This window comes from Rutilus rutilus, assembly GCF_951802725.1.
Source record: "Rutilus rutilus genome assembly, chromosome: 3".
Taxonomy (NCBI): domain Eukaryota; kingdom Metazoa; phylum Chordata; class Actinopteri; order Cypriniformes; family Leuciscidae; genus Rutilus; species Rutilus rutilus.
Window position 1 is genome coordinate 17,725,544 of NC_140211.1, and position 26,604 is coordinate 17,752,147.

Sequence of the window (26,604 nt, forward strand, 5' to 3'; positions counted from 1 at the left end):
ATAAGTCTCTTATGCTCACATAGGCTGCATTTTATTTGATAGCTACAATAAAACAGTAATGCTGTGAAATGTATAGTTTAAAATAACTTTTTTCTACTTTAATTCGTTTTAAAATGCAATTTATCACTGTGATTGCAAAGCTGAATTTTTAGCAGCCATTTTTCAGTGTCGCATGAATCATGATCCTTCTACTATGCTGATTTGATGCTCAATTAACATTTCACAATATTAAAAACAGTTGTGCTACTTAATCATTTCATGCTCAAGATTCTTTGATGAATAATAAAAATGGTTCAAAAGATCAGCATTTATCGGAAAAAGAATTTAAATGTAAAAGTCTTTCCTGACACTTTTGATCAGTGCATCCTTACTGAATAAAAGGATTCATTTCTTTTAATTTATAAACTAATTCATTTATAGTATAGATTGAGTTGAACAATATACATAATCACACGTTTAGATATTCTAAAATAATTGTTTGGGAAACAATGGGATAATTCAGACAGCTCAACACTACCTTCTGATGGACATAAAAGATGCATGTAAGTTCTTTGAATAAGCAACAAATTCTCATATGAAAGCTGTTGGAATAAATTAAGAGTATTTTATTATTAAATAGAAATGTAATCAGCTAAGTCAGACCATTACTATGACATTTCAAAATCAGTATATTCATGGTGGATATGATAATGATGAAATGCACTTTGTGTTTACCTTTTACATTTTTTCACAATAGGTCATAGCACAAAAAAAGTTCATCTGCTATTTCACTCACTGGAGTTTTTCTTATAAATGGTTAAAGGTTTAACGTTCTTGGAACAAAAGTTATAGGGCGGAACTATGGTTTATTTCCATGCTCCAGGAGATAATTTACCGTGTTACACATTCAAAGCGGAAGTTGTTGGTACTGCGCAGTGGATGAATGGGATCGCTGTACATCATATTGCGCTTGTCTAGTATGCATAGAGACGCACAACGCTGCCTGTAATACACAAAATGAAGCGACCGGAAAGGATTTATTCATCTCAACTTTACCTTAATGCACATCATTGAGTGTAATTTATTAAACTACATTAGTTGTTACTGTAAATTCATATATACTGAAATTGATATCTGATTTTATTTTCACTGGAAGTATTTGGGAAGCTGAAAACCATCTCTAATTTTTTTTTTCGCCAGCTGTAGTCTTGGTTGTTATGATGCATTCACATGGGCTGTCTTCATGATCACCGGTTTCATCGCCCTTTCTCCGTCAGTCTTGATTTCTGCATCAGCAGGCCATCATGAGAATGAGGCTGAAGCTGAAGACTGTGTTTGTCATGTACTTCATGGTGTCACTGCTAGGACTCATCTATGCGCTGATGCAGTTGGGTAAGACTGGAATCGCTATCATCATTACCTTGTTCATTCGGCCTTGAATCAGCCATTGTTAACCATGACAGTGAATCTTCTCTGCAGGTCAGCGCTGTGACTGTAGAGATCATGGCATGTCTAAAGATCAGCAGATCTCTCATCTGCGAACGGAGCTTCAGAAGCTGCAGGAACACATAAAAACATCCGAGCTGAAGAAGACTGATGTGCCCAAAATCTATGTGATAACACCCACATATGCAAGGTATGTAGGCAGCTGTTTCAAGATTACACAAGTATGCAGGAATGTCATTCATTCCTGTCAACTAGTTTTACTGAAGGACATATAAAAGCTGGCAAGGCATCAATAGAACAGTGTTAAAGTTTTTGGGACTGTTAAGGCTGGTCTTTACACAGCCGAGTTAAGGCTGGTCTGTGCCTGCTCAAAATTCAGTGTAAAGACGCAATGCCGGATAAAAGCAAGACTAAATGATCCCTGCTCTGACCCACCTCAACCCCTAGTATTATACCGTTTATATACTGTTTATTCCGTTATTGCTGTGTAAAATGCATCAATGCCACCTCTGAGCAGCATTAAACAGTCTGTGGAAAGACACCTAACTGCCACTTCAGAAGCACTTCTGTGCCACCTTTGCAGTGTAAATTTGGCACTACTATTTGAAATGCTACATCAGAGATGTCCTAAACTTTACCAACTATATGATGCTTACGCCATCATCGCTTTGAAACCGATTTTTTGCGACCTACTGTTAAAAAGAGCCAATTATGGAAATGAGTCAGTGCTCATGTTCCATTGCTCATATTTTTCATAGCAAAAAAGCATTCTGTGTGAACTTTATAGTATGCAAATACTGTATACAGCTACATGGTGAACATTCTTAGGGAGCAAAGAACACGTTTTTGCATTCTTCTCCACTTTATTTCTATGTACCGTAAACATGCGCTAGACTGACCTAGCGCTTGCATCTTTTGTCTTTTGCCGTGTCTTGCGCATGACATGACATACTACAAAAGGCGGTGCTCAAGTTAAAAGAAGTTTATCTCTAGACCTTGTGCTTTTTTAAACGCAAAAATGCGTTCTGAATGCCCCTTCATGCATTAAAGGGATAGTTCACCCAAAAATTGACATTTTGGCATTACTTAAGTTGTTCCAAACCTGTATGAGTTTCTTTCTTCTGTTGAACACAAAATAATATATTTTAAAGAACGTTGGTAACCAGACAGTTGACGGCACCTATTGATTTCCATAGTAGGGAAAAAAATATGTTGTGTTCAACAGAAGAAAGAAACTCATACAGGTTTGGAACAACTTGAGGGTGAGTAAATAACACAATTTTGGGGTGAGCTATCCCTTTATGAAGTTTGCATGTTTTGTGGATAATCGTTTGAGGAAAGTGTCACCCTAAACTGCACAGAATTTAATCTCTCTCTTTCTCCCTCTTCATCCTCTCTCCAGACTGGTGCAGAAAGCTGAGCTCACTCGTTTGTCTCTCACCTTCCTCCATGTTCCTCAGCTCCACTGGATCGTGGTGGAGGACGCTCCCCAGCCAACTCCGCTCGTCACAGACTTCCTGGCTGCATCTGGCCTGACCTACACCCACCTGCACAAGCTGACCCCCAAGGACAGGAAGCTCCAGGAAGGGGATCCCAGCTGGCTGAAGCCTCGGGGAGCTGAGCAGAGGAACGAGGGTTTACGCTGGCTCAGAGAGATGGGTGCTGCTGCTGAGGGAAAGGAAGCGGCTGCCCTCGAGGAGGCTGTGGTGTACTTTGCTGATGATGACAACACGTACAGCCTGCAGCTTTTTGAAGAGGTGAGGTGTTTTAAAGGTTAAATATATACTACCGTTAAACAGTTTGGGGTCGGCGACATTTTTCAATGTTTTTGAAAGTCTGTTATGCTCACCAAGGCTGCATTTATCTGATCAAAAAGTACAGTGATGTTGTGAAATATTATTACAATTTAAAATAACTGTTTTCTATTTTCATGTTTTAAAATTTAATTTATTCCTGTGATGCAAAGCTGAATTTTCAGCATCATTACTCCAGTCTTCAGTGTCACATGATCCTTCAAAATCATTCTAATATGCTGATTTGATGCTCAAGAAACATTTATTATTATTATCAATGTTGAAAACAGTGATTCATATTTTTTTGGAAACTAATAAAAAAGCTTTTAAACAGTAGTGTTTATTACTTGTCAAATATTTGGACACTTAAATGAACTCTGGTTTCTCAAGTTTTGTAGGAACATCTAAACTATTTCTACAATGATTTTCTTTCTAATATTAAAAGAAAAAAACATTTTAACAAACAAACAAATAAATAATGAACAAAATTGTTTATCACTACATAGTTCCTGTACTTCCATGTGCTATTTAAAAGATCGTAATGACGTTTTAATTAATTCTATTATTCTTATATGTAGAAAATGGTACTAATAAAGTTTTTATTGGTAGATTTAGATGCAAAACTTCTCCAGATGTGAAAGTTTGTTCCAGATTGTATTGTAATGGTTTGGAGAATTTCAATGAAAGCTGAACTTGGGATCATCTCAAGTAATTTAATGGGTGTTTACAGGTTAAACCTCCAGGTGGAGCTGTGCTTCAGGTGTAAAAAGGTGTAACAGATGTTTTCTTTTGGAGTCTCAATTACACCAACCCTTCTCAAAACCATGTTGGGTCTGTACATAGTCTTTGCCTACGGACACAAGGCCTCCTGATTTGTTTTTTTTGGTTGTCAATATCATACTTCTTTTCCATTCACACTCTCCCTCCTATCATCCCCAGATGCGGTACACATACCGCGTCTCTGTGTGGCCCGTGGGTCTGGTGGGCGGGATGAAATTTGAGCGGCCCGTGGTGGAGGATGGGAAGGTTGTGCGTTTCCACACTGGCTGGCGCCCCAATCGCCCTTTCCCCATGGACATGGCTGGTTTTGCAGTGTCCCTGAGGTTGGTAATGACCAATCCCGAAGCACGGTTTGACGGTGATGCTCAGATGGGCTTCCTGGAAAGTAGTTTCCTTCAACACCTGGTTACTATGGACGACCTTGAACCCAAAGCAGACTTGTGCTCCAAGGTATATCCTTTATTCTGCACCTAGTGTTCAGAGATTAACCAGCATTGCTGCATATGAGCTTATTTTATGTCTATTTTGTTTGTGAGGATTCTGTTTATTAGCTGTTATACATTTGTAAATGAAAATAAATTTGTATGTACTTTTGTCATTTTTATTAATAGTATGCATTTATTTGTATTTGTATTTTAGTTTTAGGTCAGTCATTTTATCACTTATTTCACTTAGCTGCCAAGGACACATTTCTCATTTTCATGTAGTTTACATTTTTCATCTAATATTTAGATAAAATTTTATTTCAATCAACAAAAAATAAAGTATTGGCTCCCTTTCAGTTCATGAGTTCCTCACAGGAAGTTGAATAACATAGTGCAACAGTTAGAGTCCGGATAAGTTTTTAAATAGTTCTAGTATATTTAGTAACTACATCATGGTCAGTCATGTGACATGCACAAACCTAAATGAGATTCGAGAGCAGAAGGGAAGAAATCCGCTTTTGTTGGAATCAGGGTTGTACATCTGTAAATAAATTAAGAATTATTTTTTAAATTCCAATTCAATTTCTGAATCCCATGACCTGCTTCTCTGAATTGTTATTCAGGGATTTACACTAATTTCTGTGTGGAGAATTCATTTTAAATTCCAACTCAAATTAAAAGTGAGCCAATTCTTTAAAATCTGAATTTTTCCCAGCCCCTTTTGGAATGGGTCAACTATTCCTTTACGTACTGTTGAAATGATTTTCCTCTTGCTCAGGTGCTGGTGTGGCACACCCGAACTGAGAAGCCAAAGATGAAGAGGGAAGACGCTTTGCAGAAGCAAGGGTTGGGTTCAGATCCGGATGTGGAGGTGTGAGCGTCACCTCCTCAGAACATGCCTGAACTTTACCAAACATCCACGCTTCCATTGTGCCAAACAGATTCTCTTATTTAAATGGCAAGAGGTAAATTGTAATGTACTGAAGACACTACTGTAAGTGTGATTTCTGGGCCGCACACCAAAGACATGAGGTGATGAGTGCAGGGGAATGCAGGGGCACAAAGAAACCTGCAGCTTAAAAGGAAAAGGATTGTTATAATTCATTACGCACCCCATAAACCATCCTAATCACCTGTTCACTTGAACAATATTTAAAGGGAATTGTACATATGGTATCAATCATTAAGATGATGAGCTTGTATTTATAGATTAGAAGTGTGAGGTTTGCTTGAAATATATTTATTATAATATGAACTCATTATGTCTATGCTGTCCATGTCTTTGTCTCTTTGGGTGTACTTGTCTTATGTCTTGATAATAAAGAGGTTTTTTTTTTTTTCACTGAAAAGTGGAGGATATAAAAAGGTCAGATATGGTGTCTATTTGTGCCACTAATAATCTCTTGAATCACAATGGTGTGATTATCTTTAATCCAGTGGCATGTTGTGTACGTGGCAATGGTAAAGCTTCAGGTGACATGGTGTAAAGTACAGATGATGTCACTTGACCCTGTGAAACAACGAAGAGTGAAAGCAGTTAAAGAATGTGATAACATTTCGAGTTGCTATGCACATCATCATACTGGTGGCGATGTAAAAACTGTAGATAGCAGAATGAAGCAGATAAATTCAGTTTCTGAACAGTTCCGTCATTCCATGTGCTGGGAAATTTTCTGTTTTGTGCTTTAGAGGTCGACCTGTTTTACTGAATCCAAATGTAAGAATGTAAATATGTCAATCAAGATGTGAACATTTCTGAATTAAAGTATTGACTCCCTTCCGATTCATGAGTTGGTCACTTCACAGGAAGTTGAATATAGTGCAACAGTTTGGTCCCTTTCACTTTCGGTGTAGGGGAATTGATTTTGAACGATAACTAATAAACTATTAAAGACAGTTCTACCCTAAACTACAAGGTTGTTCATCTATTGTATATGCTTTTGTTGAAGCAATCAGCCTGCATTATTTCAGCTTACAGTGCTATGCATAAGTTTAGACACCCATTCTAAAGTTGACTAAAAAGAGGAATAAAAAATCATCTTTTGGAAACTGAACTTAATGCTTTAATTTAAAAAATTAGGAAAAATCAAACCTTTAAGGACACCAATTTTCTTTGTGAATGAATAATGTATCGTAAATAAATAAATGTTCTTCCTTAAAATACAGGGTGCATAAGTTTGGACACCCCTATGTTAAATTCCCATAGAGGCAGGCAGATTTTTATTTTTAAAGGCCAGTTACTTCATGGATCCAGGATACTATGCATCCTGATAAAGTTCCCTTGGCCTTTGGAATTAAAATAGCCCCACATCATCACATAGCCTTCACCATACCTAGAGATTGGCATGGTTTTATTTCAGTTAGCCTAATAGCTGGTTTGATTTGCATTGAGAGATGATCTTATGGAAAGTACTCCATGCCAATCTCTAGGTATGGTGAAGGCTATGTGATGATATGGGGCTATTTTAATTCCAAAGGCCAAGGGAACTTTATCAGGATGTTTAGTAGCCTAAATTTAAAAAATATATATATACTTACAAATAAAAATCTGCCTGCCTCTATGGGAATTTAACATAGGGGTGTCCAAACTTATGCACCCTGTATTTTAAGGAAGAACATTTATTTATTTACGATACATTATTCATTCACAAAGAAAATTGGTGTCCTTAAAGGTTGGATTTTTCCTAATTTTTTAAATTAAGTTCAATTTCCAAAAGATGATTTTTTATTCCTCTTTTTAGTCAACTTTAGCATGGGTGTCTAAACTTATGCATAGCACTGTATTTTAAATATTCATGTTTAACAGCAGAATTCCTGGTGAAAAACTTCTTTACTGCAAAGAAATCTCCACATCAAGCAAACTAAAGTACAGCAAATTATATAATAGTCTCCCTACATTCTTAAACTATCTAAATATTTGTATATATGCACATTTTGTATGCATATTTATTTCCAAATACTTTTTAGTGATTTGTTCCAGAATTTTCTTTTGTTACGCTGGTTGAGAGTCTCTTCACATCCTGATAGCAATCACAAAGTTAAGTGGTCTAAATGTATTTATATGTATATATCTGGTCTGTGGAAGGCGCAGGACCATGAAATGTTTGTCCAATCATTGAATTCGGTCTAAATGCAAAGATGCAGTGTCCTACCTCCCTGTCGATGTATGTATTAAAATTGCCTACCCAACCTTTAATCAAAGTTCGTAATGTTATGATTCACCTCGTAACTAATTTGGTTCATGGCTTATAACTCTTCAATGAAGACTCTTTGTCAAGCCATCATTCAAAGTTTATCTTGACTTAATTTAAGTTAATCTACCTCAAATTTCACTTCTGCATTCTGTTTGTGACTAGCAGTAGCAAACAGAATTAATTTGCTACTCAATTCATTTCTGAATGGTGAACAACCCTGATGTCAAAGCCCCTTGAAGCATCATGTGTTAGCTTGATGTTCAAACACCGCCTGTTATGTCATGACTCTCGCTGTAAACAAAAGAAGATCTTTTTCTCAGGCATTTATCTCAGATGTTTTTGAAACAAATTCATCCTAAACTTTTTATGAGTTTGCTGTCAGTCTTTCACCAGCTTTATCATTATTTATGAGTAATGTTTCCACGTGAAACCAGAAGGATTGAAAAAGCAGGCATGAACTCCCTCTACAATGATTCAACAGTACTACAGCAACATGTGCCCTCTTAACCAAACACTCAAGTGAAATCACATCTGTGAAACAGCTGTTTCTCTATATATCCTCGGGGGTCATTACCACCGGGCAATGACGTTAACTCTTCTTTGGTTTTCTGTCTGTAAGCACAAGGATGGATGATTCTTCAAACGACTACTTTTAAAGAACACAATGAGATCCAAAGACAGATTTAGACATCGCTCCGACGTACAATTACATGTGAATACCCAAGTCTACATGCACTTTCTTAAGTATTACCTTGTAGGAGTCACTTAGTCTTAAATGCCACACCTAATGTTTCCAGGCATATATTCATTCTCTTTCCATCACAGTTACTTTTGTATTTTGAGCTCCCTTGGTCCTATTTTACTCTGTTTATTTATTTCAACGTCATTTTTTGAGGGAAAAACATGTAAATAAGCAAGAACATTTGGTAATTATGTGTAATGAGTGTGTGTTCTTAGTGGATTTGTATTCCTTTGGAAATGAAAATCCCTGACCGTGCATCATGTTCCCACCCAGTGAATAATCCCCAAAAACACATTTAAGAGTCCTGCTCAGGTGAGTCAGTACCTCTGATAATGGTTCTTGGCAACACTTACGCTTACAACTTTACAACTTATGCAGTAAAAGTTTGATACTGTTTGTGTATTTAGGTCTTAGTTGGCTGATACTTATTTTGTAGTTTTTGTAGGCTGCTTCCCTTCTTCAGTTAATTAAATGAAACAGAGAGAGAGAGAGAGAGAGAGAGAGAGAGAGAGAGAGAGAGAGGGAGGGAGGAATTAATGTGCTTGAATGACGACAGGTTCAGACAGTGTGACGACTGTGTGTGTGTCAGATTAAGGTGAGTTGGGCCCAGAACACAAAGAGCGAGTGAGAGAAGAGTCACGCGAACACAGCCAGCAGGTAAGTCGTTCAAGCTTGAATGCGCTTGTGTTATGTATATGTTTACTGCTGTTAATCCGTTTTTTTCTGTCATTTTATGTATGTTTCTTTTAATCTTTTTCTTTAAATGCATGAATGGGTTAATCTTATTGTGAAGCAACCTTGAGCTTGGGATAGGGTAAATGATAGTTTACACATTAGAATAAGAAAAAGAAGACATTTTATGTATAGGAAAATACAGCTTTTTCTTTTTTTTTTTTATATGTGTAAACTATAATTTATAATACCAAATTATATACTCTGACATGGTTAACTCTGAACGCTGAAGTTAGTCAGTTCCCTTTCTTCTAAACAGAAAAAGCTTTTAGTAAAAACAGCTTGACTTACATGTAAATAAGACACCTTCAAATCAGCATTGAGAATATGAGAAAATAGCACCATTTCCAAAGAGTTGAAGTCTTCAGCACGGCCTGTAAATATTTGCTTGATTTATATATCAAGTATTAAATATATCTGGAAAACTGTTGGTTCCCATTTTTTGACACACTGTAGCCTATGTAAGTTAAAGGCTTTACTAAAAGTTTTCTGGTCAAATATTAATAGCTCTTCATCTCAGTCCATTTCTTTTGTAGGCCTTTATGAATAATATTAAAAACATGCAATAATTACTCTGTTTAAATCTCTGTGCAGTATGACATATTTGTGAGTGATATTGAGTCATCTGTCTTGGCACCAGCTGCAGTTCCAGCACAACCAACTGGAGTCAAAGTCAATGACAGACTTGAGCTCATCTTATCAAAAAGTCATAAAGCAGAGGGTAGTCTGTTGGTTTAGGAGACACACTGTCCCTAAATAGGAACTTGCTGATACGCTGTATACACACAGAATGAACTTTGAACAGTGTGTCTATGATGACATGACTGATAAACACACATTACAGTGGGATGGAGGGGAAAGATAAACCTCAGGCCATGTAGACTTCATTTCGACAGTTACCTCGAGGAAGCCTGCTGCTCTTCTTCCTCTTCTTCTTTTGTTTGATTATGTAAGGAATGTTGTGGAACAATTTTATGTAAATTCTCCATGACAAATATTTGTCTGATCTCTTCCCAACATTTTCAACTGATGATCACGTCAAAGTCACATGTTTCCTTCTTCCTTCCTTCCTCTTTAGATTGCAAAGACTGGATTACCATCTCTCAAGACCATGACTATCGGCAAGAGCTCCAAAAAGAACAAGGCCCCTCGTTCTCCTCCTTTCCTGGACAAGGCTAATGGATTCTATGGGCGCTTGGATGAGATGTTTGGAGACGATGTACAGATGGCGGGAGAACCCACACCCACAGAAGAGCAGATAGGAGCCTTGAACAGGAGCAGCCAAGACAATGGGACAGTTCCAGGCTGGATAGAAGAGGATGACCATGTGGTTGATTTCAACCAGGGTATGATGGATGATGATGGGACCACTTTACTGAAGAGAAAGCCCAGCAGACTAAGTCGCCGCTGGAGCAGGATGAGCTCCAGGAAGGCAAAATATGACAAATTTACATCAGACAAACAACTGGGTAATGAGGCCAACAAATCCACCTCTGTAGATCTAAACCCAGAGGTGCCAGCAGCAACCCAAACCCTGGAAAAAAGCGGAGAACCAGAATCAACAATGGTCCATTTCTCCATGAGGGAACATGCTGATGACCAGATTCTAATATCAGGAAAGAAAGAAGGAGAAGGGGAAATGGAAGACACAAGAAAAGAGAAGACAGAAGGCAAATTGAAAGGAGAGGCAATGGAAATTGTAAAGAGAAACACTCTCAAGAATTATCGCAAGGTAAGATTTAGCTGTATTGGGAACTTGCTCTGAATAAAGATCCGGTACTGAATGACGTTGGGGACGGGTTCATTTCGTTAGCGGTTCTCACGTGCATTCTTCGATGCGGACGGAATACCGTAATAAAATACCCTGATAGAGTTCTTGTTCAGCGGGGCCGCGACACCGCTACGGTTATTTTTTGTGAATAAAAACATGCACGCAACCAGCGTAGTAGAGCGTACATCGAACAAATGACTCTAATGAGTCGGTTCTTGTTATTGAATCAAACACAACAAGGTGAGACTTAAAGTTATGGTTAATGATTGGCTGTGCATAACAACGTGTAGATAAATATATCAATCATGCGTTTGCTCACTATTTTATAAATATAAAAAATATATATGTTTCCATATTTTTTGTTTGTTTCTTAGCCTATTGTTGTTAGACCCCAGTTAAGGCCACATATTGGATAGCTTTTTCCGTCACTTGAGTTGAGTAGGCAGGGTCATGGTTATTCTGAAACCATCTGGTTTGGAGAGTGAAAATGTTTTGGAGAGGCATCTGGGCTAAAGTTCCTTTTTCTGAATTGTGCTGAAATAAGCAGTCTGATCACTCCATGAATGTATATATTTGCTTTAATAGCCTATAGCATGGTTATGGTCCACCCTATAGCACTAATAGCTTCATGTATATCTGTCCCCCACCCCCGTATTTTATTAGGCCTAGTCAGTTTCTTGATCCATCTGTTAACTTATGTCACTATCCGTTTTCTGTTTGCACCTGGTCAGAGGAAAGAAGCAAGCAATACAGGAACAAAAACTCTTTTCAGTCATATGCAAGGTGACCTTGTTTGGAGGAATGTCTGCAAATAACCAAACGACCCTGTCACTTCACCTACATTCCATGTATTTTAGTTTAGCCAATAAGGGCACATTCTTTCTTTCAGAGCAATGACCCTGCAGTGAACAAACTTCTAAGATGCATGTTCATATTATATAAAGGATATTGTTTTCTGAGATAAATTGACTTTATCATTTATTTCACTTTTAGGCTGTGGACAGAGCTTTCCGTCGAGGATGGGAGACTTTCGTTGCCAATCTGTACAGTGTGACACTGACACCTATATCATCAGCCTCTTCTTCATCAACACCCCAGACAAAACTGAACTGAACAGGAATCGTGTTTTAGCAGAATTCATTTGAACAGAGTGACTTGTATATATTTTAAAATTAGTGAGTAATTTCATTTATTAATTGAAATGTGCTCAAATATTTAATATGCATTGTTGTTATTTGCATAAAACTGATCATTATGTAACCTGACATGAGAGGTCAATATTTGAACTTTTTATCAGTGTATGAATTTGTTATCACAGCACTAACTGAGGCATGTACCTGATCTTTGTTCCCTTGTTAGGAAACATGGTCTATACTATTATTATTCATGGAAAGTTGTTTTGTGTGTGTGTGTGTGTGTGTGTGTGTGTGTGTGTGTGTGTGTGTGTGTGTGTGTGTGTGTGTGTGTGTGTGTGTGTGTGTGTGTGTGTGTGTGTGTGTGTGTGTGTGTGTGTGTGTGTGTGGATGCAATAATGTTTTTGAGCTGTGAACAGAAGCAGAGTTCCTGTACTTTGGCCATGAAAATGTATTCTTCAAGGCTATGTAACAAAGGGTTAACTCTTAAAACTAATCTGGGAGCTCAAAGATTAAAAAAAGAAAGCCATCAACAGGTACAACATCACTGGCAGTGAAGTGTATAAATAACTGAGCTAAGAGATGGATTTTGTGTTCTGTATGTATTTATCTTCTGTATCTTACCTACAGAACCCACAGTTTCCTAATGTCACATAGGCCTAAGTGAAATTCGTTTTTTGTTGTTGTTGTAATGTCTTGTTTTATTTGCATTGTGACATCAAATCAATGCTAATAAAAAAGGAAAAGTGAAAGAAATTCAACATGTGTTACTTGATTCTGTACAAAAGTATTGTTTTGAAAAGAGTAATATTATGCTATTCTATGGCAAAAGAGTCAAGAAAGAAATGTTTAACATTGTGGTTGATATGGTTCATTCATCACACTAGAAATGGAAGGTCAAATCGGATATGCCAGCAGCCATATCACCCTGTAGCCCAAGACTTGCCCACTGAAGCTAAGCAGGGTCGAGCCTGGTCAGTACCTGGATGGGAGACTCCTGGGAAAACTAGGTTGCTGTTGGAAGAGGTGTTAGTGAGGCCAGCAGGGGGTGCTCACCTTGTGGTCTGATGGGTCCTAACCCCCAGTAAAGTGATGGGGACACTATACTGTGACAAGCACCATCCTTCGGATGAGACGTTAAACCGAGGCCCTGACTCTCTGTGGTCATTAAAAATCCCAAATTTGCCCATTGGCCTCTGTCCATCATGGCCTCCGTCCTAATCATCCCCATATATACTTATTGGCGTCATCACTTTGTCTCCTCTCCACCAGTAAGCTGGTATGTGGTGGGCGTTCTGGCGCAAAATGGCTGCCGTCGCATCATCCAGGTGGATGCTGCACATCGGTGGTGGTTGAGGAGATTCCCCTCTTCTATGTAAAGTGCTTTGAGTGCAGAGAAAAGCGCTATATAAATGTAACAAATAATATATTTTTTATTATTAAATACTAAATCAACTATTATTTTAAAATTGAACTTTGATAATTTAGTTTAATTGAATAACTCTTGACGGACAAAGCAGAATCCCAGTAAAAGAGATTAATCTGAAAGGTAAAATTATTCTGTGACTATAGGCATATGCATATTTACATATTTAATTGGCAATATTTTAATTGAAGATATAATAACAATAAACATATGCAAATGGAATGATTTCACTCAACTAACCTATAGGATTTAATGAAAGCGAAGTTGTCTGAAATCTAATTCAAGGAAATTCTGAATAATAACCCCATTAATTACAATAATTATTACATTTAAAAATAACAACATGCCACTTTGGGCCTTCTGTGCCAATTCTGGGGGTAATCTTACCCCAAGGGTCTAATTTTATCTTTCTACTTCAAAATACTGTTAGGCTACTCCACAAATCTAAAAACATTAATGTGTCCACAAATCGCTCATTAACAAATAGACACAAAAAAACTTTGATATTCAATATAATACAATGTCATAGATCACTATTTTCCAGAGACACAAAATTAGATCAATTGAACTCAAAACTGTTTCGGCTAACTCAATTTCACAATAATATTCAGATTCAGATTCAGGGGGAAAAAAAGGTAAGGTGGGGGAAGGCAGCTACGCTTGTATCGCTGCAGATATGATGCCATCTAGTGGAAAATGTGAAGCTTAAAAAAAAAAAAACCCTTTTTGATTATCATCAGAGACAATTTATATAATCATCTACTTTACAAATTATAATGCAACAAAACGCGCTAGTTCTACAACTTATATAGTAATGTGATTGTTCAAATAAGCAGCCTACATAGTTTTGCCTCTCAGTATATGCTGCTTTTATTTTTTTGCTATTTAAAATGTGCATTATGTGCACTAGAATAAACAACTTTTGCATCTACATTTTGAGCAGTTACAGTTTATCCATTTTATTTATTTTAATGCACAAGCAAAAATGTATACTGGCGCTTTTAATATACTCAGTAATCTTATTGGTTGTTGTAAAATGGGCGTGGACTTTCACATGTGACTAGGATAAAAAGCGCCCAGACCTTCTTTTCGTCCATTTTGAAGCAGCTTCTTCATTGGTAAGGGATTTTACTGTTTCTTGTTAACTGAAGTGTAGTTGTTTTATTTAACTTTTTTTAAAACGCCTTTTTCTAAAGAGGGCCTAAATTATAGTCACCTTTTCTTTGTTAGTAGTATGCATGCATTTAAATGTTTATTTCTGTACAGTGGCCCTTAGCAGACAACTGCAGGGTGTTTGCAATCCGTTAGCCCACGAGATTCTGAATCGCATCTGAAACCATCCTGCCTCACTTATTGCCATTCTTTGAAACGTTACTACTTTTTATCAAAGGTTACATGATACTGTATCGCAATTACAAGATATTTACTGTCGGTTTGCTTTTTTCGTCTATGGCACGATCTCTCAATGATGATAACTTTCACAGACCTGTTCTGAAACCCTGTGAATGCACTCTTATATATCTGAAGAGAGATTTCGCTTGAGTTGTATTCGTAAATCTTGGGCGTTCTGGAAGTTTCATATGGGAACACGTGTCTCAACTACGTTTGTTCTTTTGCAGCAATGGCCACGACGAGCATGAAGTCCCTGCCATCTTGGGAAGGTAAGTTCTGTAGTAGGTGCACTTACTCAAGCAAACATGGTAGAGATCGACAGATATTGACGATTAAATGAATTTTGGCTAGTTTTTCATTTGAATAAATGGCATTAAAGTTATATAAAATATTACATTAAGGAGTTCTGCTTAAGAGTGTAGTGAACTTGCATTATTGGATGGGTTTTAGAGCAAACTTTGACATTTGCACGTGGATCTGATTAAGGAATTAAATTTAAGACAAGTGTGAAATAACTAAAGTTGATCCCAAAAGATCAGTGCATGTTACATGTTTTATAACTACGCTTCTTGAGAACTTAAATTTAAGAAGAGCAAAATATAAGTGTTCTAGGATAACTACTAGTATGGTTTAGGCCCTACTTTTGTCTACCACACCCAAGTAACTGTGGCCTTTGTGCTGAGTGCATGAATTTTATGCATTCAGTGTTACTTCGGCTTATGAATTCTCTCTTCCTGAATTGCTTTGATTGTAACCACTCTCTAAGCTGAGTAGCATTGCACATCTATTACAGATTGGCAAGTGTTTTTAGTATTTGTGAATGCAGGCTCTTGTAAAATTATTTTTACATTTGTTTTTGCAGCTTCCATGCAGTCTGCTGGGATGAGGCAGAGGCCTGTTAAATTCAAGGTAAACATTTCAAGTATTGAAGTTCCTGTTTTTAAGGCTAAACCTTTAAATGATGATTACAAAGACAAGCATATGTCTGAATTCCAATGATGTTTGCCTTTTTATTCTGACATAATGTGGGTGGCTTGTGCTCAGTTTAGTTACATCCCTATTGAAACCGTAGGCATCCAGTAGTACTACTGTGACTTTGAATTTTCTCTTCTGTAATATTTCTAAACTGAGTAGCAGGCATCATGCATTGCCAAGTGTTTCTTTTGTTTTCGTGTTTGTGAATGTGGACACTTGTTTCTGCAGTTTCCACACAGTCTGCTGGGATGAGGAAGAGGCCTGTTAAATTCAAGGTAAGTTTTCAAGAATTTAGGGTCCCTTTTTTAGGATAAACCCTTACGTGATGATTTCAAAGACAAGCATATGTCTGAATTCCAGTGATGTCTGCCTTATTATTCTGACAATGTGGATGATTTGCTTAGTCATCACTACCTTATTGTAGCTTTAAAAATAATACAAAATAATTGTATTTTAGGATTACCTGAACATAAACTGTGTACGGTGTCCATGGATGCTGGATTGGTAAGTGGCTTTCCAAAATACAATTTGTTTCACAATTCTGAAGTGCTTAAGTTTTTACAACGTAACAGGACGACAGATTTGTCATATGGCATTCTAGTCACCAAAGTCTGATCAGACCATATGACATACACCATATTTGCTTAATACTGTGCCTGTTATCTGTCTAGGTGGTTCCACTTGTCCTGGTAGCCATAGTATGGTCAGAATGACAATCAGGTGAGCTTTCTTTTTGAAGTGGCGTTTGCTTAAATAGTCTGAGAGGATGAATGGTTTATACCATTTAATATCTGGACGGCATTATTGCTCCATGGCATTAGTCACCAAAGCCCTGATCAGAACAGGTTTAACATAGTGGTTTTGTTTATTTTAAACTAAATATTAAGTCTTGACCTTTGTTTATTAGGTGACGTCTACACAAAATGGCCTTTCACCAAGGACTGGCATCTTTCAAGGTAATTTTATTGTTTATATATTTAGCGTTTTGTGCAATCTCTATGATGAAGATACTTAGCTCACTTTGAATCCATGTGAAAAGTAACGAACAACTGAGAGATTGCTGGATTTTGTTACTGTTCTAATTTTGAGAACTTGCCAGACATAAATCCCTCTTGTTTTCTCTTCAGGCCTAATGTTTGTCCAAGACTAATTGCGTGGAGTCCTTTGGTGGTAGTAGGTAAGGTTACTTCCTGCTCCCATGAGTTATTATGCAGTCCCTCTGTAACTAATGATGATTTATTGGAATCTCGTTCGTCTGAAACCCTGTTGATAAATCTTATTACTGACGTTACACCGTTGTATCTATATCTTAAGTGGTTTATGTATCAAATGATGCTCAGGTTTTTGTTTTTCCTGACAGGTTGCATGCCTGAAGTGGTCTCAACGGGTAAGAATGTGCTTCCTATATCAAATCCCACTACAATTGGTCCCTTATTGATTAACTTGCACCTTTTTAATGCTCAATACTATCTGTAACCTATGATGATTCTTGCAGTCTCGTTCGTCTGAAGTCCTGCTGATAAATTTACATCTTATACTGATGTTACAGAACTATCATTTGTCTTTACACTTGTGTAACTTTGCCCATCTGAAGTTTATTTATTTTTATTTTTTTTACAGGTGAAGCCTGATGTAAAGTCATTTCAAAACAGTCAGACATCACCCCTCTTTTCACTTCAGCACTATTTTGTCCAAGACCAAGTGTGGAGTCCTTCGGTGGTAGGTAAGGTTACTTCCTACTCCCATATGCTTAATATGCAGTCCCTCTGTAACTAATGATGATTTATTGGAATCTCGTTCGTCTGAAACCCTGTTGATAAATCTTTATTACTGATGTTACACTACATGTTTTATCTATTTTGAGTGTTTGTTCATCAAATGATGCTCAGGTTTGTTTTTGCTCCTGACAGGTTGCATGCCTGAAGTGGTCTCAACAGGTAAGATTGTGCTTCCTATATCAAATCCCACTACAAATGGTCCCTTTGATTAACTTGCACTTTTCATGCTCAATACCATCTGTAACCTATGATGATTCTTGCAGTCTCGTTCGTCTGAATTCCTGCTGATAATTTTACATCTTGTACTGATGTTACAGATCTAGCACTTGTGTGTCTCTGCACTTGTGTAACTTGCCCATCTGAAGTGTTTTTTTTGTTTGTTTTTTAAACAGATGGGGTGGCACCTGATGAAGTTGTCCAAATGGGTAAGAATTTAGTCCCAGATATGTAGTGTTGCAAGCCTTTCATCCTTTTATGATGTAACTTGCGCAAGTCTTACGCCTTGACAATACCAGAACCTGAAAAGGTGAACCCACTGGTGTTGCCTTGGCAATAAGGGGATGATCTGTTGGGGTTACCAACAGTCTGAGAAGGACTAGTGTTAGTGTAGAGAAACTTCTTCCTTTTGTGTGATACTTAATTTAGTTTGATTCCATGCAGGACTACAGTGGCAGTTCTGTACCTACCCCCGGGAAGTTCTGGACCCACTTCACACTGAAGGTTGGTATGTGCTTTTGTTTTTAACTTTAATTACATGTGAACTAGTAGGTGTGATTTCATAAGATTACTGCCCCATTCTGATTTATCTGACTGAATGGTAGTCCTCTAACCTCAATTGGTTTCATTTAAACTTGTTCTAAAATGTAGGTACCTAAAATGCTTATTGGTATGCGTTAGTATGGATGTGATGAGTGATTACCGCCCCAGTCTGAAAAGTCATGACAGATTGGTATACCCTCTGATCCATACTTCATGTCTATCTTTTTCCTTATGCTTTAATTGTTGCTACTGTCCTTCCAGGTGTCCCCAGATGTCACATTATGATGCTGGAGTTTTGTTGACCTTAAAGGTTTGTACTTGTTTCAGCTTTTATTGTCAGTTTTATTTTAAATGATGATTTCTTATCGCCCCAGTCTGATGTGTCATGACTGATTGATGACTCTGATAAATGTAATGATTCAAAGGTACTGATTTAAGTCGACTTGTACTGACTTCCCCTCCCCCCTCTTTTCTCTCCCTCAGGTGGTTCTATGCCTGGCTGATTAAGGATGGTGTACTCTGTACAGGTACCTAAAATTCATATTTGTACTCATTAGTATGGATGTGATGAGTGATTACCGCCCCAGGCTGAAAAGTCATGACAGATTGGTATACCCTCTGATCCATACTTCATGTTTGTCTTAAACTTTCCTTGTTTAATTGTTGCTACTATCCTTCCAGGTTGCTCCAGATGTCACATGATGCTGGTGTTTTGTTGCTATTAAAGGTTTGTTCTTTGAGTTTTTTTTAAATGATTTTCTTATCGCCTCAGTCTGATGTGTCATGACTGATTGACTCTGATAAATCAGTACCTCTGAATCACTACACTTAGGTTGACTTGTCCTGACTTCACCTCCTCCCCTCTTTTCTCTCCCTCAGGTGGTTCCATGCCTGGCTAATTAAGGATGGTGTCCAGTGTACAGGTACCTACAATTCATATTTGTACTCATTAGTATGGATGTGATGAGTGATTACCGCCCCAGGCTGAAAAGTCATGACAGATTGGTATACCCTCTGATCCATACTTGTGTTTTTTTTTGTTTTTTTTCTTGTGCTTTAATTGTTTTTACTGTCCCTCCAGGTTGCCCTAGATGGCACATGATGCTAGCATTTTGACCTTGAAGGTTTGTATTTGCCTTATTTAATTTTTATTATAAATGGTTTTTATTTATTGCCCCCAATGTACTGACATCCCCCTCCCTCTTTCTTCCAGGTCAGTTAAAAAGCATCTGGGGAGAAGTTGAATTGTGGATGACAGCTTGATGTTAGCTCCTAAATCCTGAACGTCTGTTGAATTTGAAGTGATTGAATGGCATGTTTAAGACTGAAAATATAAGTGGGTGATGTTTCCACTTTGTATACCACCTAGAATTAAATCACTTTTTTTTTTTTTTTTTGAAATGTCCCCTCTACTTGTTGGCATGTATTAAGTTGTTTGTTAAATAAATGGATTTGCAAAATTAAGTCAGTCTTAACCTTTTGAATGTTTGTATCAGTTTATTTCAGTAAACTAATTGGAAAGTGACACTGTAAGGTTGTTCACAAATGCTTTAGGTAACATTAACCAGCAATAAACAAATACTATTTTTCATTAATTCATTGTTACTGCACAGATTTATTTTTGGTTCATGATAGTATAAAGGCTGTCTAATAGATTAGAACTAAATGAGCTGTGAAATACAGCAATCTTACAGCAAACTGACCTGCAACCATGAGATTATATTAACCTTTAAATGGCCTTCAGTGTTCTGATGGTACAAAATCCAAATGAAATTGTTCATGGATATTATTTGCCTAGTTTGCCACCCTCTAGGACTAATATTAAAAAAAGGCACTACTCTATTCACTTCAGGAGTAAGAGCAGCAATTTTAATTACCAGGTTTGTCAAGGCAGAAATGAGAATTCTTGGCAGATGTGATGTATCTTTATTTATGCAGCTGAACAAATGGTGCTGGAAAGTACACAACTGACTTCAAAATGGCTTCCATTTCAGGCAAGCAGCTTTTAAAACACAAAGCATGTTGGTAATACATCTACATTAACCATCTTAAAACATTTAAGATAGTTGTATCGCAAACATTTGCAGTCCATTATCTGTGTCAACCATCAGTCAGCTGTAAAGATCCGAGCTGCTATATCATCAAGCAGCCAGTCCACACCTGTAAGCAGGTTCTCACCCGTCACAGCACTGCATCCCACTATGCACCAGTGATGGGTCTTGATGTCATCAAGGGCTAAGACCTGCACAGAGAAAATTCAGAAAACAAGGCCATATTCACTAATTACAGTTGTGACTGGTTATGCAAGTCAGGTTCATGCAACTACAAATGACTGTTTAACTGAAGGCTCACCTCTCGAATGGCATCTTTTGATAAAGAACCAGGTAAGTCCTGTTTGTTGGCAAAAACTAACAGTGTGGCTCCTGCTAATCGCTTTCAAAAGGGATAATAAAACAAGTAATAAACCTATGTAATATGAAGTGTATAGAGAAAGACTTACACATTACATTTTGTTCATCCATTTAACTTCAAACACTGTAAGACATTATTAGGTCCAAGTAAAGATATCGTTCATCTCACCTCCTCTAGTAATAAAGTACTCAGCTCTTTCCTGCAGTCCTCCAGTCTCAATCTGTCAGCGCTGTCCACTACCCACACCAGTCCATCTGTACTCTCAAAATAATTCCTCCAGTATGATCTCAATGACTTCTGACCACCCACATCCCAGATATTCAGTTTAAACCTAGTCTCAATGTGAACAAAATGAGACAGACAGAAACAAAGACATTGCACTTGGGAATTATTTGAAAAGCATCACAGTGATAGTGGTAAGTAAACAGTCTGTTTATATACATATTAAACAATTAGTTAAATTAACAATCAACAGAGACCTTTAATAAGTTATAAGTATCTTATGGCGTTCTCAACTTCGTACTGATGCAAAACTACATAACACACAACTAGTTTCCAACATACCCTCTATGCTCAAGCGTCTCTATATTGAAGCCTAATGTTGGGGAGATCGTGCTGACATCTTGGCCGTTGAACTTCTTTAGGATGGTTGTTTTTCCAGCATTGTCAAGTCCACTATAAAAGAACGGTTAAGGGCCCACAAGAGTCTTTTGTATCACAAGCGATAAGAACTTTACATTAAACTAGCCTTTTTGAGTAAGTTAATCGACAGTCGTGAATAGAGTAAGCTGGTTATATACACTTTATAAAAAATACAAACATTTAAAAACAACAGCGGTGTAAAATAAACTTATCTGAATGTAAACATTTGAATTCAGTTCTATGAAAAGATACAGCATCAGTAGACGCATTTCACGCTCCTTGTGCTTCATTTTCTTCAAGATCGTCAGTAAACCCATCGTGAACGTTTAGATGTAAAACACTGAAGTGGCCTAAAGCCCGAATTTGCACATTAACTGTTGAAACGCAATCAAAACGGAATTAATTTCCTAAATAAATATCACATGCGTATAGTGCAAAGCCATACTGGAAACAAGGAAGCGTTACTATGAGCTAACACAACACATTGAAGTATGATTGGTTAGAGAGTACGCAAATGTGATGTTGAAGGCATATGATTGGCTGTCCTAACTGCCAATTATACTTGGGCCTTTTCTATTGGCAGAGGAGAACAGCGGCAAGGGCGTGTTCGCGTTTCTAATAGGTGAAGTAAGCTGACAGTTAAAATCCGGTCGTAAAATCAGTCGTTTCTATTGCAGCGCCCCCTTATGTGCATATTTATTTCAAACATGTGAGCTACTCCAACAAAAAGACTTGCAAAGTAAGTTATTTTGTCTGTCTGGTGCTAGTTTGATCAGATGTAAGTTTCACATCAAATAGTCGTGTGCTATCTGGGTTCATTGACTGTACCCTACTGTTAGTATCACTATTTAACATTTTAACACTGACTGCCAAATATTATTTTCTCTTACTCAAGGATGGGCTTTTACGTTGAAGATATAAGTCTTTGGAAGGCTTTTGTCTTTCAAACACATTAAAGTGTACAAATTCATGTCATTTCATATAATGCAGGGATTCCCAAACTTTTTTGTCAGCTGAACCTCTTTTTCCTAATATATTTATTATATATATTAATTTATTAATATATTTTTTTACGATTTAATTACTTAATAGCTTTTCATTAAACTCACAAAACTGCAGTTCCATCACGAACCGCCATTCTGGGAAACTCTGTGGTAATGTAGCCTAATATTTAATGCACTTCATGTTGTTGATAACAAATAATGGATATGTTTTCTTTCTCTTTGTATTTTTATATCAATATGGTACAAGATTATCCTTTTCAAATCAGTGTGATAAACAAGTTAGGTTAAAAGTAATCTAAAAAAGAATCATAAAGTAGTCAGATTACATTACCTAAAACAAGTCATCTAGATTACATTACTAACTACAATTTTTGTCATGGAATTTGGAATTAGTAACTGACAACAATTTGTGAGAAATGTGCCCAGCACTGCAGGCATTTTATAGCCTATTCAGTGCAAGGGAATGCTAATAAACGTAAAATAAATAATAAAATAATAATTACAAACAAGAACAACCACAATAACATTAGAGAACATTTGTAATGATTAATTACAAGTGTAAGAAAACATGAGGACTTTTAGGAAACATGAGGAAGTTTATTGCAGCGTAGTAGCCTGCTTATGCTAATAAAAAGATTGTGGTCTGTTGTATAGGACTAGATGTTGATATCCCTCAATAAGTACTTGGGGCACCGATGGAACTCCGTGGGATGGTCAAATGAGTGAGGGCACCCTTTGGGTTATCAAGTGGGCGCCCTCCTTCATCGGTGTTTCGCTGATATACCCACGACACCTCCAGAGGGTTCAGCAGTGAATCCCAGCGTCCCAGGTTCACTCCCTAGGTGCCATCTACTCACTTGAAGGCCCAGGTGGAGTCCTTTCTCTTCATCCACAGCCACTGGCTCCCCTTTTCAGCAGCCCTGGAGAGGTCTTTGACTGCCTGCCGATGGGCCTTTCCTCGCACTCCCATCTCCCTGAGTAGCCTGGATGTTGAGGTGGCTACGAACCCTCTGCAACCTACTTCCACTGGGCGTATGTTCGCTTTCCAGCCTTGTTCTTGGGCATCGGCTGCAAGTTCAGCGTACCTCATCCTTTTCCGTTCATAAGCCTCCTCCACTGCACCTTCCCAGGGCACGGTGAGCTCGATGATGTAAACAAGCTTGAGTGTGGCTGACCACAGAACAAGGTCTGGTCGCTGGTTTGTAGCTGTGATCTCAGCTGGGAAGACGAGTTTCTTGTCCAAGTCTGCCAGCAGCTTCCAGTCCCATGCTCTGCCCAGCTGGCCAGTGTCTGGTCTTGTGGTGGTGAAGCTGGCTTGACCCTCGCCTTCCCGAACAAATGGTGTCGGCTGCCACCGGGATGACGGGAGAGGAAGGGCATTCACACTTGTCCGTCGACTTTCTAGAACTGCTGCAAGACTCTTTAACACCTGGTTGTGCCGCCAAGTATAACGGCCTTGGGTGAGGCTGGTCTTGCATCCCACTAAGATGTGCTTCAGTGTTGCTGGACTTGGGCATAGAGGGCACGTGGGGTCTTCGGCATACCACTGGCTAAGGTTTGCGGGGGAAGGCAGGACATCGTAGGCAGCCCTGATGGTAAAACTTGCCCTGAATGCCTCCATCTCCCACAACTCATTCCAGGAGATCTTCCTCTTCTCCACTCCTTTCCATGCCATCCACTGTCCTTGCTTTGCCTGCGCCACAGCTTGGGCGCACCTTCCTGCTTCCTCCTCCCGACGTATCTCCTGGACCACCAGCTTGCGCCTCTGAGGTGTAGAGGCCTTGCTCCACGCTGGTGTACTCGCCCCAAGGCCAAGACCACTCCTCCCCTCCTGCACTCGGCCCACGATGTCCTTATGTCTGAGTGCTGCCTTTGCCTGCTCAGTAGCAGCCAATGGGGTCCACTTCCTCCCGGTGGCCAGGATGGGGGCAGTTTGGGCTACGAATGGATCACACGAATCCAGCAGCATCATCTCCAGTCTGACTTTGGCACACTTGTACTCCTCTGTCAAACTGGAAATGGGCAGATGTAACATCCCTTTGCCGTAGAGTCCGATCCTGCTGAGGCACCTGGGAAGGCCAAGCCACTTCCTTATGTATGAGCTGACCAGTCTCTCCAGCCTCTCCACCTTTGAGAGTGGGACTTCGTAGAGGGTTAGCGGCCACAGGAGACGTGGAAGTAGTCCATACTGCATGCACCAGAGCTTCAGCTTGCCAGGAAGCATAGTTTTATCGATGTTCTCCAGGCCGCTGGCTACCTCCCTCCTGAGCTGCTCTACTTGCTCTTTGTCTTTGAGGGAGGCATCATACCAACGACCTAGGCTCTTCACTGGCTTCTCGGAGACTGTTGGAATGGGTTCCTCGCCAATGTGAAATCGGTGGTCTGACAGCTTCCCCTTGATAATGGAGATGCTTCTAGACTTGCTCGGCTTGATCTTCATGCGAGCCCGCTCAATGTTTTCCTGGAGCTTTCTTAGTAGCCGCACGGTGCAAACCTTAGTCGTGGTGAGAGTTGTGAGGTCATCCATGTAGGCTCTGAGCGGTGGCAGCCTCAGCCCTGGTCTTATACGCTGTCCGCCAACTGTCCATCGAGAGGCCCTGATGATGATCTCCATGGCCAGGGTGAAGGCCAATGGGGAGATGGTGCAGCCGGCCATGATACCCACTTCCAGGTGTTGCCATGCTGTCGTGTACTCTGCTGTTGTCAAGCAGAGTTGGACATCCTTGAAGTAGGCCTTGACAAGGGTTGTGAGAGCTGCTGGGATTCTGAAGTAGTCAAAGGCTGTCCACAATAGGTTGTGAGGGACTGAGCCAAAGGCGTTAGCGAGATCCAGGAACACCACATGAAGATCAGTTCCCTCCTTTTTGGCGACCTGGATCTGGTGCCAGATGACACTAGCGTGTTCTACACAACCGGAGAAGCCTGAGATGCCTGCTTTCTGGATTGACGTGTCAATCAGATTGTTCCTTTGCAGGTATCCTGCCAACCTGTGAGCGACCACGCTGAAGAAGATTTTTCCCTCGACGTTTAGAAGGCTGATCTGGCGGAACTGGCCGATCTCTGATGAGTCCTTTTCCTTGGGTATTAGGATCCCTCCGGCTCTCCGCCAGGACGTTGGTATCTCCTTCTTTTGCCACACAACCCTCATCAGTTTCCAGAGGAATCGCAGGACATCTGGTGCGTTTTTATAGAGCCTGTATGGAACTCCGTTGGGACCTGGGGATGATGCGGCCCTTGCTCGGCGCACGGTTTGTTCTACCTCACGCCACCTGGGTAGAGTGATATCCGGTTTGTGCTCAGGTGTATTGACTGGTGGCATGTCAGGAGGGAGCATAACTTCTTCCTGGTGTCGGTCATCTGTGCAGGAATTTTTCAGATGTTCTTCCAGGTCAGCCTTTGACACTGAGAGACTTCCGCTCTTCTCCTTTGTAAAGAGACTCTTCACAAATTTGAAGGGATCTTTGTAGAAGCGCGATCTTGTTTGCACCTTCCTTCTGCGCTTCCTTAGAAGGTTTTCCGCTCTCCTCAGTGTTGCAAGCCTGCTCTGAATCTCTTCTTGCAGCAGGTTTATACCTTCCTTCTCCTCCTCTGTGGCCTTCCTCCATTGCTTCTTCAGCTGCCTCCTCTCTTTGACTAGGCGGTCTATTTCTATCTGTCTTCTGGATTTGGTGGGGATTAACGGAGTAGCTCGTTTGCCTTCGACCACTCCGAACCGTTCCACCCCATAGGAATAGATAAGATCGCCCATTCTTTCCAACTTCTTCATGGTTGTACCTCTGATCCCCTCCAGTATGTTGCACAGATCTATGTTGACCTCCTTCCACAGCATCTTGTCGCAGGCCTTTGGCCACTTGACTAATGGCCTTCGCCCCTGGATCTTCTTTTCTGCTTTTGGTCGTGATGGGTTGGGTTCAGGTTGCTCTCCTGTGCCTTTTTCTTCCTCCTCTCGGACAGGGGTGTTGATGTCCTGCAGACTGTGGTGTGTATCCTGCTGCTGAACTTCTGTCGACTGACTCGGCCTGCTTCTCAGAAAGTAGCAGTCGATGCGATTTCCCTGTTGACCCTTCCTTAGGCACCCTTTCTTGCCCTGGTGTATTTTCAGGCCTTGGGTGGAAGTTACCTTCGTCCAACCACAAACGCAGTGCTGTAGCTTATGTCCTGCTGTAGCTGTCGGAGCCTCAGTTAAGCTGATCATCAATTCCGTAGTCTGTTCCGTTCCTG

At 39.3% G+C, this 26,604-nt stretch overlaps 3 protein-coding genes and 1 long non-coding RNA gene across 7 annotated transcripts; 3 read left to right on the plus strand and 1 right to left on the minus strand.

Annotated features, from left to right (window-relative positions):
- Positions 1–880: 880 nt before the first annotated feature.
- On the plus strand, positions 881–6,329 carry b3gat3 (beta-1,3-glucuronyltransferase 3 (glucuronosyltransferase I)). 2 transcript variants are annotated; one of them, XM_084403571.1, is made up of 6 exons: positions 881–1,055; positions 1,180–1,371; positions 1,459–1,615; positions 2,828–3,182; positions 4,158–4,448; positions 5,202–6,329. In XM_084403571.1, the coding sequence occupies exons 2-6, from the start codon at positions 1,284–1,286 to the stop codon at positions 5,298–5,300; spliced, it is 990 nt and encodes a 329-aa protein (XP_084259697.1). In that variant the 5' UTR covers positions 881–1,055; positions 1,180–1,283; the 3' UTR covers positions 5,301–6,329. The 2 variants fall into 2 exon arrangements, with proteins under 2 accessions (XP_084259697.1, XP_084259698.1); XM_084403572.1 differs by having other exon boundaries at positions 904–1,371.
- Positions 6,330–8,890: 2,561 nt separating this feature from the next.
- On the plus strand, positions 8,891–12,754 carry LOC311287854 (uncharacterized protein). 2 transcript variants are annotated; one of them, XM_084404954.1, is made up of 3 exons: positions 8,891–9,016; positions 10,170–10,823; positions 11,856–12,754. In XM_084404954.1, the coding sequence occupies exons 2-3, from the start codon at positions 10,203–10,205 to the stop codon at positions 11,973–11,975; spliced, it is 741 nt and encodes a 246-aa protein (XP_084261080.1). In that variant the 5' UTR covers positions 8,891–9,016; positions 10,170–10,202; the 3' UTR covers positions 11,976–12,754. The 2 variants fall into 2 exon arrangements, with proteins under 2 accessions (XP_084261080.1, XP_084261081.1); XM_084404955.1 differs by lacking the exon at positions 8,891–9,016 and adding an exon at positions 9,927–10,040.
- A 1,719-nt stretch (positions 12,755–14,473) lies between these two features.
- Positions 14,474–19,920, plus strand: LOC311287833. 2 transcript variants are annotated; one of them, XR_014626812.1, is made up of 19 exons: positions 14,474–14,539; positions 15,041–15,082; positions 15,676–15,722; positions 16,017–16,063; positions 16,246–16,292; positions 16,460–16,508; positions 16,696–16,744; positions 16,916–16,965; positions 17,149–17,175; positions 17,409–17,511; positions 17,699–17,725; positions 17,959–17,991; positions 18,227–18,286; positions 18,587–18,635; positions 18,809–18,852; positions 19,007–19,052; positions 19,205–19,248; positions 19,407–19,449; positions 19,539–19,920. It is a non-coding gene; the product is annotated as an uncharacterized lncRNA (long non-coding RNA). The 2 variants fall into 2 exon arrangements; XR_014626813.1 differs by having other exon boundaries at positions 14,515–14,539; positions 18,227–18,290; positions 19,539–19,789.
- On the minus strand, positions 19,807–21,887 carry arl2 (ADP-ribosylation factor-like 2). Its single transcript, XM_084404913.1, has 5 exons — positions 21,632–21,887; positions 21,302–21,412; positions 20,906–21,068; positions 20,678–20,758; positions 19,807–20,567 (listed from the first exon to the last, which is right to left on the minus strand). The coding sequence occupies exons 1-5, from the start codon at positions 21,694–21,696 to the stop codon at positions 20,433–20,435; spliced, it is 555 nt and encodes a 184-aa protein (XP_084261039.1). The 5' UTR covers positions 21,697–21,887; the 3' UTR covers positions 19,807–20,432.
- Between the last annotated feature and the right edge of the window lie 4,717 nt (positions 21,888–26,604).

What these genes read in the sequence shown, in the direction of transcription:
- b3gat3 (XM_084403571.1), top strand. Translation starts at nt 1,284, where the DNA reads ATGAGAATGAGGCTGAAGCTGAAGACTGTGTTTGTCATGTACTTCATG. An exon ending in ATAACACCCACATATGCAAG is followed by an intron (nt 1,616 to 2,827) that starts GTATGTAGGCAG and finishes TCCTCTCTCCAG; the next exon opens with ACTGGTGCAGAAAGCTGAGC. An exon ending in AAGCAGACTTGTGCTCCAAG is followed by an intron (nt 4,449 to 5,201) that starts GTATATCCTTTA and finishes CCTCTTGCTCAG; the next exon opens with GTGCTGGTGTGGCACACCCG.
- LOC311287854 (XM_084404954.1), top strand. Translation starts at nt 10,203, where the DNA reads ATGACTATCGGCAAGAGCTCCAAAAAGAACAAGGCCCCTCGTTCTCCT. An exon ending in CTCTCAAGAATTATCGCAAG is followed by an intron (nt 10,824 to 11,855) that starts GTAAGATTTAGC and finishes TTTCACTTTTAG; the next exon opens with GCTGTGGACAGAGCTTTCCG.
- arl2 (XM_084404913.1), bottom strand. Translation starts at nt 21,696, where the DNA reads ATGGGTTTACTGACGATCTTGAAGAAAATGAAGCACAAGGAGCGTGAA. An exon ending in GAAATGCGTCTACTGATGCT is followed by an intron (nt 21,413 to 21,631) that starts GTATCTTTTCAT and finishes GTTCTTTTATAG; the next exon opens with TGGACTTGACAATGCTGGAA. An exon ending in GAGACGCTTGAGCATAGAGG is followed by an intron (nt 21,069 to 21,301) that starts GTATGTTGGAAA and finishes CATTGAGACTAG; the next exon opens with GTTTAAACTGAATATCTGGG.